This window comes from Heterodontus francisci, chromosome 18 (genome assembly GCF_036365525.1).
Source record: "Heterodontus francisci isolate sHetFra1 chromosome 18, sHetFra1.hap1, whole genome shotgun sequence".
Lineage (NCBI taxonomy): Eukaryota > Metazoa > Chordata > Chondrichthyes > Heterodontiformes > Heterodontidae > Heterodontus > Heterodontus francisci.
In genome coordinates, this window is record NC_090388.1 from 32,677,554 (window position 1) to 32,690,760 (window position 13,207).

The 13,207-nt window shown below is 38.8% G+C and overlaps 1 protein-coding gene across 2 annotated transcripts; it reads left to right on the forward strand.

The window, feature by feature from the left end:
* The first annotated feature begins 1,599 nt into the window (after window positions 1–1,599).
* On the forward strand, window positions 1,600–11,765 carry slc35e3 (solute carrier family 35 member E3). Of its 2 annotated transcripts, XM_068050501.1 has the most exons (5): window positions 1,601–2,225; window positions 5,741–5,851; window positions 7,844–8,002; window positions 9,575–9,657; window positions 11,053–11,765. In XM_068050501.1, the coding sequence occupies exons 1-5, from the start codon at window positions 1,821–1,823 to the stop codon at window positions 11,237–11,239; spliced, it is 945 nt and encodes a 314-aa protein (XP_067906602.1). In that variant the 5' UTR covers window positions 1,601–1,820; the 3' UTR covers window positions 11,240–11,765. The 2 variants fall into 2 exon arrangements, with proteins under 2 accessions (XP_067906603.1, XP_067906602.1); XM_068050502.1 differs by lacking the exon at window positions 5,741–5,851 and having other exon boundaries at window positions 1,600–2,225.
* Window positions 11,766–13,207: the final 1,442 nt, after the last annotated feature.

Here is a 13,207-nt window from a genome sequence, read left to right on the forward strand (position 1 = left end):
TCATAGGCCCTTCGTGTCTGTGCCGGCCATCAAGCACCTAACTATTCTAATCCCATTTTCCAGCACTTGGCCCGTAGCCTTGTATGCTATGGTGTTCCAATGCTCATCTAAATATTTCTTAAATGTCGTGAGGGTTCCTGCCTCTACCGCCACTTCAGGCAGTGTGTTCAAGATTCCAACCACCCTCTGAGTGAATTTTTTTTTTTCAAATCCCCTCTAAACCTCCTGCCCCTTGATTATTGACTCCTCCGCTAAGGGAAAAAGTTTCTTCCTATCTAACCTATCAATGGCCCTCATAATTTTGTATACCTCAATCATATCTCCCCTCAGCCTTCTCTGCTCTAAGGAAAACAACCCTAGCCTTTTCAGTCTCTCTTCATTATTGAAATGCTCCAGCCCAGGCAACATCCTGGTGAATCTCCTCTGCACCCTCTCCAGTGCGATCACATCCTTCCTATAGCGTGGTGCCCAGAACTGTACACAGTACTCCAGCTGTGGCCTAACTAGTGTTTTATACAGAGGTGTTGTCAGGTCAGGAGCCAGTGTATGCCAGTGGGTGATGGGTGAACAAGACTTGGAAGGAGTTAAGATACGGGCAGCAGAGTTTTGGATGAGCTCAAATTTATGTAGATTGGAAGATGGGAGGCTGGCCAGAAAAGCATTGGAACAGTTAAATCTAGAAGTAACCAGCATGGATAAGAGTTTCAGTAGCAAGTGAGCTGAGGCAGGTTAGAATAGGGTGATGTTACAAAGGTGGAAGTAGGCAGCCTTAGTGATGGAGTGGATATGTGGTTGGAAGCTCATCTCGGGGTCAAACACAACATCAGGGTTGCGAACTGTCTGGGTCTGCTTCAGATTATAGCCAACGAACATATTTTGTGGCTGGGACCAAGGACAATGACTTCAGTCTTCCCAATATTTAGTTGGAGGACATTTCTGCTCACCCAACATTGAATGTCAGATAAGCAGTGCGACAAAGCAGAGACAGTGGAGGGGTCCAGAGAGGTGGTGCTGAGATCGAGCGGAGTGTCATTAATGTATGAGTGGAAACCGAGGTGCTTTTGGATGGTATCACGGAGGGGTCTATGTAGATGAGAAATAGGAGGTAACCCTGCTGGAGAAGCTATTGCAGGTAATTCTCTGGGTCTGATTAGATAGACAAGAATGGAGCAAGGCTAGCGCAGTCCACACCCAACTGGATGATGATGGAGAGGCATTGGAGGAGGATGGTGTAATCAACTGTGTCGAAGGCTGAGGAAGGCATAGTTTACTACAGTCATGGTCGGTGGCTGTGATAAGGGTTGTTTATGGCTCTGTGGTGGGTCTAACAATCTGATTGGTGGGATTCAAACATGGAAGTCCAACATCTATTATCCATTAGTCGTTCTGGAGGAGGAGGAGTAGACGCAACCACTCACGGGAAGGGGACGAGGGGTGGAAACTCTGCCACTTACCGTGGGGGGGGGGGGGGAGGAGAAGGGTGGAGACTCTGCCACTATCGAGGTGGGGTGGTGAAGATTCTACCATAATCGGGGGGACGGGGGGGGGGGAGGATGGAGACTCTGCCACTATACGGAAGGGGGGGGGGGGGAGGAGGAGGAGACGCGCGGTCCACTGACCCGTATTTTAGTATAGCAGCTGTGCTGCGGATAGACCCTCAAAATGGAGAGGACGTAGCGCGGTGGAGCATTTTACGTACAGCAGCCCCGCCTCGATGAACGTCACTTCGGTCTGGGATCATCGCGCTGGTCTCTGGCTCCGATTGCCACCGCCACCAGGAGGAGGAGGCAGAGGCAGAGGCAGGCAGGGCCTGGTGAACCATGGTGGTCCCGGAGGCTTTCAACCTGCGCGCCAACGGGCGCTTAGTAATCGGGCTTTCGGTGAACCTGTTCGCTTCCATCTGCATCGTCTTCGTCAACAAATGGATTTATGTGCAGTATGGCTTCCCCAACATGACCCTCACACTGCTGCACTTTCTGATGACCGGCCTGGGACTATACATCTGCCAGAGATTGAACATCTTCTCCCCAAAGACTCTCAACCCCACTAAGATCCTGCTGCTGGCTCTGAGCTTCTGCGGGTTTGTTGTTTTTACAAATCTGTCCCTCCAGAATAACACCATTGGCACCTATCAGCTGGCTAAGGCTATGACCACACCAGTCATTATAGTCATACAGACTGTCTACTACAAGAAGACTTTCTCCTCTAAGATAAAGCTGACATTGGTAAGAAGTATGAAGATTGATATAAAGGCCTAAAACTTTGACTACTGTGGGGGGAGAAATGCTTGCATATTATTTCTTAGTTTTTATACAAATAACTACATTGAAACTGGGAAATATTTACCCAGATTTAAGGTGATTGGTAGAAGGATTAGAGGGGACATGAGGAAAAGCTTTTTCACCTGGAGGGTGGTGGGTGCCTGGAATTCGCTGCCTGAATTGGTGGTGGAGGCAGAAATCCTCAACTCATTTGAAAGGTACCTGAACCTGCACCTGAAGTGCTGTATCCTGCAAGACTACGGACCAGGTGCTGGAAGGCGGGAGTAGAATGGGCAGCTAGTTTTTTCAGCCAGCGTAGACACGATATGCTGAATGGCTTCTTTTTGTGCTGTAATTTTTCTTTGTTTCTTGACAGTCGACCGACACAAGGCATTGTGTTATAGAGATTAAATACTTATACAAATACAGACTCAAGCCTACAACTAACTTGTTTGACAATAATGCTGGACAAGTCAATGGTTTTTCGACTTCAATCTTGCATACTTGCGTAAAGATTGGTCCTCAATGAATGCAAGTTTTTAATTTAGAATTGTTACAAGGAATCTTTTAATTTCTGTTCATTATTGTAAGGCTGTTTTCCAGGAATTAGTGCAAAATTTGGATGAATAGACAGGGATGTTGTCTAAGGTCTCTGCCAATACAGTTGCATTTACAGTTTATTAGTGTATGAGCATGGACCTAATTCATTCTCTTATTTTAAAATCATTTTCTTCATTGATGTCATCTTATCTTCAACCAAAACACTTGGTGACTCCCCTGACGTTAGCTGTATGTATTGTCAATTTTGTTCCACCTTGATGGGCAGGGTTCTCAAACAGAAGCTCAAGCCTAGATCATATACCATTAGACTATAATACATATTTTTATTACTGAGAAATCAAGATGCAGGGTAATGCTGAAATTAAATAGAATAAATAAATTAAATAATAAAGTAGTAATTAGGTAATGTCAAGCATAGCATATAGCCATTGCAGTGGATGTATTTTAAAAATCCATGTAAGTGTCAAAAATTACTTAACAATGTGTATAGAATATTTAGTCTCCTGAAAGAAATGTTATTTTTCACAATTCCCTGAGGATGACCTAGAATACTCTGAAAGTGGTTGCCAAAACATAGCTAGTTATATTGTAATAAAAACAGTAAGTGCTGGAAATACTCAGCAGGTCTGGCAGCGTCTGTGGAAAGAGAGGCAGAGTTGACGTTTCAGGTCATTGACCTTCCATCAGAAAGGTCACTGACCTGAAATGTTAACTCTGCTTCTCTCTCCACAGATACTGCCAGATCTGCTAAGTATTTCCAGCACTTTCTGTTTTTATTTCAGATTTCCAGTATCTGTAGTATTTTGCTTTTATTATAGCTATAGTGATGTTTGAAATTGAAGAGAATTTGTTCAGTACTAAGTATGATATCTAACATATGAGTGCTATCAGTCTAGACTTAGTATTTCTAAATTACTTCAAAGTTTTACATTTTACACTGCCTTTCTATTGTGAGCAGAATGCAAATTATGTGCATCTAAAGTGGCAATCTTCTTACCACAGATACTGTATAATATCTCAATACTATAGTAGTATGTTTAAATTTAGATTGTATCTTGAAAACTTTCAGCTGATCAGAGTGAGCCTTCATGGATTTTTAAAGGTTAGGTCATGTCTGACAAACCTGATTGAATTTTTGAAGTGGTGACCTAAGTAGTGGACAGGAGAATATATTTGTGTGGCCATCCAGAAGGCATTTGATAAAGTCCCTCATAAAGAGAGTGTTAGCTAAAGTTGAAGCCCATGTAATTGAAGGTATATTATTGACCTGGTTGGGAAATAGGCTGAATGGCATAGACAGAGAGTAGTGATAATGGGCATGTACTCTAATTGACAGGATATGACTAGTGGTGTCCCACAAGCATCTTTGTTGAGGCCTCAACTGTTCACACGGTCATGTTAATCATATCCTCCTCTATGAACAATTACATGATATAAGAAATCAGAACACTTATGTGTTAAGTGTTCGATTAGGATTTGGCTTGGATTTGACATGATGCTTAGTTCATTCAAACTATCCTAACTTGTTCTGTTTGAAAGATACTGTTAATTAACCAAGTCCAATTTGATAAAAGGGGGATTATAGTAAAACACTTGCTTACCAGTGTTAAAGACCAAGGAGAGTCTTGGTTACAGTAAATGCAAACTGCTAAAAATCAGTCAACAGGATCTAAATAATTATCACAATAGTAAACTCTACGTCAGGATCACAATATTGGTATTAGCAAAGGTTAGCTTAGTAAATGAATAACTATTGCAACATTGAATGTTACAAAATGACTTGCATAATAACTAGAGTACTTCTGCCTGAGTGAGATTCCTTTTTTTAACTTAAATCTGGCTCATTTTTATTTAAAATTTATAGCTTAGATATTTTAATACTTAATCTATATATCTAAATGAATTGCAGAAATTTTTTTAGAGTACTTACTGAAATAAGTCAAGAAATGATGATTATAGGGTTTTACATTATAATCTATAGCCAGAGGAAATAAGACAGGCAACCAAACCTTGAATAACATAATTGTTCTGCACAGTACTGCCTTTTCTAATATGCATTCATGGAATACGATATATTTAAAGTTATTTGAAGATGAATACGTGTGGAATTTTTATGACGAAAACTTTAACACATGGGTGAAGTGCAGTGAATGAATGACTAGTACTGTGCTTTGCAGGCAGGGTTTTTAAAAGATTACTGCAAGTTTGAATCAACTTTTTTATACAGCTCACCTTTTATCATTGCAACTGAAACAGTAACAGAGCAGAGATACTTGGGATTATTCATTTGAATTTTAGATGTATCCTGTTAATCATGTGATCATTAATGTAAGAATCCTTGACATCTGTATTTTGCAATATATTCCAACTAATTTATCAGTAAATTAGTATTTAAATATTCTTAAAGATACTGCTTTAAAAATCTAGAGCAACAATTTCTTTTCTTCCAAACAGAAATTCCAGCTTTAGGGCGGCGCAGTGGTTAGCACCGCAGCCTCACAGCTCCAGCGACCCAGGTTCGGTTCTGGGTACTCCTGTGCAGAGTTTGCAAGTTCTCCCTGTGACCGCGTGGGTTTCCGCCGGGTGCTCCGGTTTCCTCCCACAGCCAAAGACTTGCAGGTTGATAGGTAAATTGGCCATTGTAAATTGCCCCTAGTGTAGGTAGGTGGTAGGAGAATTGTGGGGATGTGGTAGGGAATATGGGATTAATGTAGGATTAGTATAAATGGGTGGTTGATGGTTGGCACAGACTTGGTGGGCCGAAGGGCCTGTTTCAGTGCTGTATCTCTGTATGACTCTATGAGATGTTTAATCTATTGTGTTTAGTCCTTCGCTTCTGGAAAATGTAGTAGTTTGTACTAGCTGTAAGGTTGCAAATGTTAAACCTGATCTAACCATCTCCCATTTGTTTCTTACAGATACCTATTACATTGGGTGTAGTTTTGAACTCTTATTTTGATGTGAAGTTTAATTTTCTAGGAATACTTTTTGCAACACTTGGTGTTTTGGTTACCTCTCTATATCAAGTGGTTAGTAGTTTTGATTTTTTTTCTTGTATAGTTTTACAAGTAATTAATAATAAAATACTTATTGCTCACAACCTGAACTTCCAGCTTCTCAACAGTCTGATGTATTGAGACAATGCAGGATCCCCAAAAGTACTTTAAGAACTTGGTCAAAGGCAACCAATTATATTATTCCAAATGCTTCTGAGTACTTTTTAAAAAGATTATTTTGGAATTTGAAATTTACCTTGAGGGAAATATTATCAAATTATTTTAAGTAAATGGTTCATTTTTCCTTTTTTTAAAAATTGGTGCATTCTCCTGAGTAGTCTTCCAGGATTGGTTGTTTTCATAATTCCTTAATAGTTTGTCATTGGTAGTTTTCTAGGTGATTATCATGCTTTTAGTTCATACATTTCTTATCTTTGGCTTCAAGTAAAATGGCAATGAATTATCTTATGAATATTGTAAGTGTAAATGTTGTAAAATGGCTGAGTTACATAAGGCTTCATGAGTCCTGGTAATTTGGCCCTCAAGGCCCAGGAACTCAATCCTCTTTGCATTTATTTCTTATTTGTAGGTTTGTCCTGTTTCTTGGGTATTAGGGGTTTAGAAAGCACTGTTGGATTAGTAGCGGAGAAATCATGGATCAGAACACCAAATGCTGTTCGTATCAGTAAAGTGAGTTATCTGAAATTAATGTGAACATGCATTTAAACTCTGTGTTGTCGTTGAGGCTCCATGGTACTGACGCCAGAGACAAAGATGATCTTGGACACACCTGCACTCGGTTGCTACATTGCAGAAAATTTCCCTTCTTGCACAAGGGTCTTATTTTCTCTGGCTTAAATACACAGTTTAATGTGCCACACATAACAGGAAGGTATGTTTAGCCTCTGATCTGAGCTGAGTTAACTGATGGTAGCCATGGCAGGATTCCTGCTATTGATTACGAGCCAAAGTGAAACTACCTTTCCTGAAAGCCTGTTTAAAGATTTCTGCTATAAATATTACATGTTGGAATTGGCATTGTAAAATATTTATTACCCTTTTGCCATTTTGAAAATGGATATTTTGTTTCTGGCCTTGTATTAAGAAATGCTAACATTTCTTTCTTTTAGACCATACCAGTTTACTATTTTTTTTAGTATCTGTCTATGTATTTGAGACTTCTGTGTGTAACACATCACATGTTAAATGTTCAAGATGACACATTAAATTTGTCTGAAATAGGAAAAAAAATTAAGGGCTGGTTCCTTGATCAGGCACGTCCTGCATGGAACGGCATGCAGATTCTGATTCTCCATGTTAATTGAAATTGATAAAACTCAAGGTATGTGAGCCAGCAAATTTCTGTCCAGCATGTCTTACAATGTGGCCTCTTGACATAGAGTGCTGCATCCAGGAATTAGCCGAATGTCATGTTTTTTAATGTGGCTTGGGTAAGCAACTTGTCAATGGTGATGTACTGAAATGTAGTTCATCAGAGATCCCACAAAAAGTAATCATTTCCAAGGCTGTAATTTCAACCACTCATATTGTTGAATTTATTTTTAGAGTGGTTCCAGTCACTTCATCTGATTCCGATCAAAATATATATAGATGAATAAATAAATCAACAGAGCCAGTAAAATTGAATAATTTCCCCTAAGATCATTACTCATACAGTTGCCAGTCTGGTATTCCTGTTTCTTTCTGGAGGATTATCAGTGGCTTGAGGTGGGTGGGGGGTGGGGGTGGAGTGGGGGTCAACCTGGGACTCATTTTATGTTTGCCTGGCACTTCACTCCAGTTTTGTTTCTCGTTCCTTCATTTCCAGTGGGCCTCAGTAGTGTGTGCATGACCTAGGGCTCTTGATTTTTGTTCAATCTTTGACAGCCCTGCGCATTTTTTCTTTCTGTGCCATTTTTTCTCTACTCCATTGCACTCTTTTGATCTACTAGTACTAAATAATAAACAGTTAAATTACTGCTTCATTTGTGTAATATGATGTTTCTTTGTTCATTTTATTTACAGTGGGTAGGAGCTAAACAACATGAATTGCAGGTGAATTCTATGCAACTTCTATACTACCAGGCCCCAATGTCTTCTGCTATTCTCATGTTCACCGTTCCTTTTTTTGAGCCAGTGATTGGTGAGGGAGGAATCTTTGGAAACTGGTCTGGGACAGCATTGGTAAGATTTCCCGAATATTTGGCATCATTATTCACACAATTTTCAAAATTTGGGACAAGTGCTGAAATTTGAGAATTTCTTTACTTTTTTCTGGCACGGTGTTCAAAAAAGCGAATACTATAGAACATATAAAACAATTTAAAACTCAATTGATGCCTCCATAACATAATTTTCATTATATTGGCCTGGATTTTGTGGTTGGTGGCGATGCATAGCTGGCCTCAAAGAAAGATGCCCACAAAGATCTAGCAATCTCTGTGGCATGGATTTCCCTTTCCCAACATTGGTTTGAATCTGGCACCAAGTCAAGGGGATCTCCAAGCATCCAGCAATAATGATGTCATCAAGCTGACTAAGTAGCCAGTCACATCGAAGTATTCGCACAGACAGCAAAGCAGAAAGTAAAATGCACTGATTATCCTTCACTTTTAAACACATTTTGCAGACCATGAAATAAATTGGGACATGCACATGGGATTACAGTAGCAGCAGAAATATTACCAAAAAACTAAGTTTGAGAATGTAGATTTTTGATCATAATACAAAAATTTGACATTCCACAAATATAAAATTAATTTTTCAGGGGCAGAATGTTTTTCAGCAGTAATTATGAACTTAGTATGATGTTAAAAACCCAGTACATCTCATTCAACAAGTTGCAACTTTTTCAAGGGATTTTATAGCGAGACTAATAGTGTAAAAGGGCAACTTCTTGTCAGTTCAGTGATTTCTATTCGATTGCAGTCTGTGGGGACTTCAACAGCATACCCTATGGAGAAGCGAAGAATCACTGACAGCAACTTGTAGATTTCTGTGTTTATTTGCACACGTGCAGACTCCAAAAGTTGCTGTTAGTTTGAGAACTGTAATGATGGTGAATGATGACCGTTTCACCGTCATTACTTCCAAAAAATCTGGGATAACATAAGTAGAAGAATAATAATATGCAGATTTTTTTTTTAATGAACTTTTGTACACTGATCAAGGTAAGAAATATTGGTGCTTTGGGAACTCACTTACAGTATCACTCAATCCTGTATTAGCTGTATCACAGACAGAGAATAATAAAGCTCCATGTTCTCTACCAGTGTACCTTAATTCTGACATCAATATTTCTGCACCGAGGTGACATTTTAAATTTTTCCTACTAGCCTTTCTTGTGAACAGCCAATTTAGTTGCAACTTAATGTGTTATTTGTGCATGTTCTCCAAATCCTGGACTGGGAGTGGCCAGACTCATTTCATATAAGACCCTTACACCAGCAAAGAGATGACTTTAATCCCATCAATCTTTCTGGGTAGTTAATTGTGAGCAGATGTGTGAGATAGCTAGTTGAGTATGTATATTTTTAATATTACCTAAAGTGGGAAAAGCAAAACCCAATTTTGGCTGGAGGTGATTTTTTAAAAATTTATTGGAAGTACACTTTTAATAAAACAGAATATGTTGGACTAAATAAAAATTGCATTTGAGATAGTTAGGGTTGTTAATTATAAATCTGCACTTTTTCCTCTTTTCTACTTTGTAATTTTAAAACAATATATACAATGTAAGCTTTATTATTTTTATAGATGATGGTGTTGCTTTCTGGAATAGTTGCCTTTCTGGTGAATTTGTCAATTTACTGGATCATTGGAAATACCTCGCCTGTAACGTATCCTTCTGCATTTGGTGTTGCTGTCAAGTCATGACAATATAATATGTTAAAATTGTGAATTTCCAGATCTTTTTTCATTTTCCCGTATGGATTATTCCAATTTTGTTAAAAATTTGGGTTGGTTTGAATGTGGGCAAATTCACCAAGGCCTAACATATGCATTATGCATACATTTTCTTTCTTTTGATCATCTCCATAAAGCAAGGCCACTCAGGGCAGTTAGATGACCTGCTTTAAGGTTTTTGCCAATATTTCTTGATATTCAATTGGAAATTTTCCTCCCAGCAGGAAGTACCTAGCTTCTATTGGCACTTCCTTTGTTGGTATGGTTGAGATTAGAAGCTCACTGTGTAAGGAATCACGCATGGATCTGCATCCTAAAATTACATGGGCATTGTATATTAATGTGCTTATGCTTGCTGCATGTATGAATATTTTCACCACAATGCTGCCTTGTAAATGTGTCTGATTAATTTCATGGTATGTTTATGCAGAAGCCTCATTATTTACTTTCTTGTAAAGGAAACCGATAGCACCAAAAGTGACTACACAGTTAAGCAGGTAATTTTAAGGATCGATAGAAGGGTCTAAATGTGAGTAAATAAAAGCAATGCACATTGGAAAAGGAGCAATGAAGTGTGTACCTGATGAAAGGATGTCTATCACCAAAGATGGAAAAAGAGTTCTGATATGATTATTGACCATTCACAGAAGTTTCTAATGGATGTGAATCTGTTAGTTTATTAAATACTAGAATACATTCAAAATGTATTTAAGTTGAAATAAGTTTTAAGCTAAACTATTGGTGAAGCTACATTTGGAAAAGTGTACAATTTTGAAACAGTATTGATGCATCGGAGAGGGAACAGAAAAAAATACAAGACTGATTCTGGGATGTTGGACTCTAACTTAAAAAGAATTGCTTGCAGAAATGAACTTCTTTTCATTTAAGAATGCAATTTGAGGGGAACAGGATTCCTGTCTTTTAAAATAATGGGAACCATGGATGATGTAGATGTGAACAGGTTGTTGAAGCTAGGTGCAGAGCAGTCGATATGGGTAAAGTTTACCTTGGACAAGAATATGCATTTGAGGAAGTTCTATCACTTTCTCCCTGACACATACGCACATGAAGAGTAAAATCCTGGCTAGTATTTGAAGAAAAGCATATATATAGACTGAAATTTTCAGTTGTGGTTTGAATAATAAAGGTGCAACTTTGGGCCCTCGGGGGATAATGCGCACAATGTTCCTTCGTATGATTGAATAGTTTGGTGAAATCTTTATGCAGCTAAATTTCTCATTACTTAAATTTTTGTGTTTCTTACCAAGCAGGACAAAATACAATCTTTTCCAGAGCATTGTTTTGTTCCTTGATAAATTAAATTCCAGATACAACATGTTTGGACATTTCAAGTTCTGTATTACCCTACTGGGAGGATATATCTTGTTTAAAGATCCCCTTTCACTTAATCAAGGTCTGGGGATTCTGTGTACATTATGTGGAATTTTGTTTTACACCCATTTTAAACTTGGTGAACAAGAAGAAGGAAAGAACAAGTTGGCACAAAGACCTTAATAAACCTGTTCTAGCTGAGTGCAGTATATATATTTTTTTCAAGTGCTGCTAGTAAGCACTAATTTCTAGGTACTTGACAAGTTTGGCATCTCTGATAAAGTTGAAGGAATTGCAATTAAATAACTTCAGTTTTACTGCAGCGAACATTTGCTGTTCACAAACTGAAATTTATGTATTGGATCAATTTTGATGTGCCATATTTTGCTAATTTTTGTAATTAAAGATGTTGCTTACTTTTAAGGATATTCCTTGCAATTAACATGTGTCATGTCCAATTCATTCAGCTTTCAATTTGAAAGTATTTTGCAATGGTCACTAATATAGGACTTGTATCTGTAAAATTATTGAAAGGAGCTCTGGATCATGGAAAAAGAAAATCAAAGGTATAAATAATATTGGGAAAGTTTGTTTAATCATGTATTTTCTGAAAGTGGACATTTGTAATTTTTATGTGTTTTGCACGTCCAATATATTATACTGGGCAATTTATTGTGGAGGGGAGAGAAATAAACTTATTTTTCCACTGCTTGTTGTTTTATGTATGGGTGCTGTGGACAGGGAAAAGAATATAAAAGTGGTTAAGTACTATTTTCTGCTGTAATATAATGGCTATTTCCATTTTCAGTGGGTCGCCATCAGCATGGTGATCGGTAAACCTAGGCCAAGGTTCCTTGCAAGTTACATCTGCATAGAGGAACCTTAATTTGGTTTTGCAAAGTAGGTAGAAAGTGATTCTTGTCCATCTTGAAACAGAAACCCAACCAATAAATACAAATAACTAATAGGAAACATAATTCAGAATAGATTTGGCATTCCTAGTAACTAATATTGTGCATCCTTTTATGTGCATTGATCTGACATAGCATATCCTGTGTGAATAGTGGTGGATAATTTAAAAAAATAACGGGAGGAGGAGGCTCCATAAACATCCTCAATGATGGGTGAATCTTAGCATGTGAATCCAGGAGGCTGAAGCGTTTGCAACCACTTCAGCTAGAAGTGCAAAGTGGATGATCCATCTCTGCCATCTCTTCACATTCCACCATCAGTTGTCAGCCAATTTGATTTACTCGAAGTGATATCAAGAAATGGCTGAGCATAATGGATACTTCTAAGGCTAAAGGTCAGAACAACATCACAGCTATAGTGCTCATGACTTGTGCTCCAGAACTAGTCGTGCTTCTGTTCCAGCAGATCCAGTAAAGCTACAATACTGGCATCTATCTGGAAAATTGACCCCAACAGTTTACATTCAAACAGCAGCAAAGTCATTCAGAGTGCCAGCAAGCGGCACTTAATCACCAATAACCTGCACACCAATGCTCAGTTGGGGTATCGCCAGGACCACTCAGCTCCTGACCTCATTACAGCCTTGGTCCAAATGCGGGGTTAAAAGAGCTGAATTCCTGAAGTGAAATGAGAATTACTGCCCTTGACAACATGGCAGCATTTGACTGTGTGTGGTATCAAGGTGCCTTGTAAAATTGAAGTCAATGGGAATTGGGAGTGGGGGGGAATATTCAGACTTAGCACAAAGAAAGATGGTTATGTTTACTGGAGGCTAGTCATCTCAGCCCCAGCACATTGCTGCAGGAGTTCCTCAGTGCAGTGTCCTAGGCCCAACCATCTTTTTAGCTACTGCATCAGTGATCATCCCTCCATCATAAGGTCAGAAGTGGAGACATTCATTGATGACTGCACAGTGCTCAGTTCCATTTGAAACTCCTCAGCTAATGAAGCCATCTATGCCTGCATGCAGGAAGACCTGGACAAGTTTCGGGCTTAAGCTGATAAGTGGCAAGTAACATTCGTGTCACACAAGTGCCAGGCAATTACCAACTCCAACAAGAGAGCTTCTAATCACCACCCTTTGATATTCGATGGCTTAACCATCGTCTAATTCCCCCACCAGCAACAGCCTGGGAATCGCCATTAACCAGAAACTTAACTGGACCAACCACATAAATA

Coding starts and splice junctions, on each gene's coding strand:
- slc35e3 (XM_068050501.1), top strand. CDS start 1,821: ATGGTGGTCCCGGAGGCTTTCAACCTGCGCGCCAACGGGCGCTTAGTA. Junction 8,003..9,574: donor ACTGGTCTGGGACAGCATTG/GTAAGATTTCCC, acceptor TTATTTTTATAG/ATGATGGTGTTGCTTTCTGG. Junction 9,658..11,052: donor GGAAATACCTCGCCTGTAAC/GTATCCTTCTGC, acceptor ATTAAATTCCAG/ATACAACATGTTTGGACATT.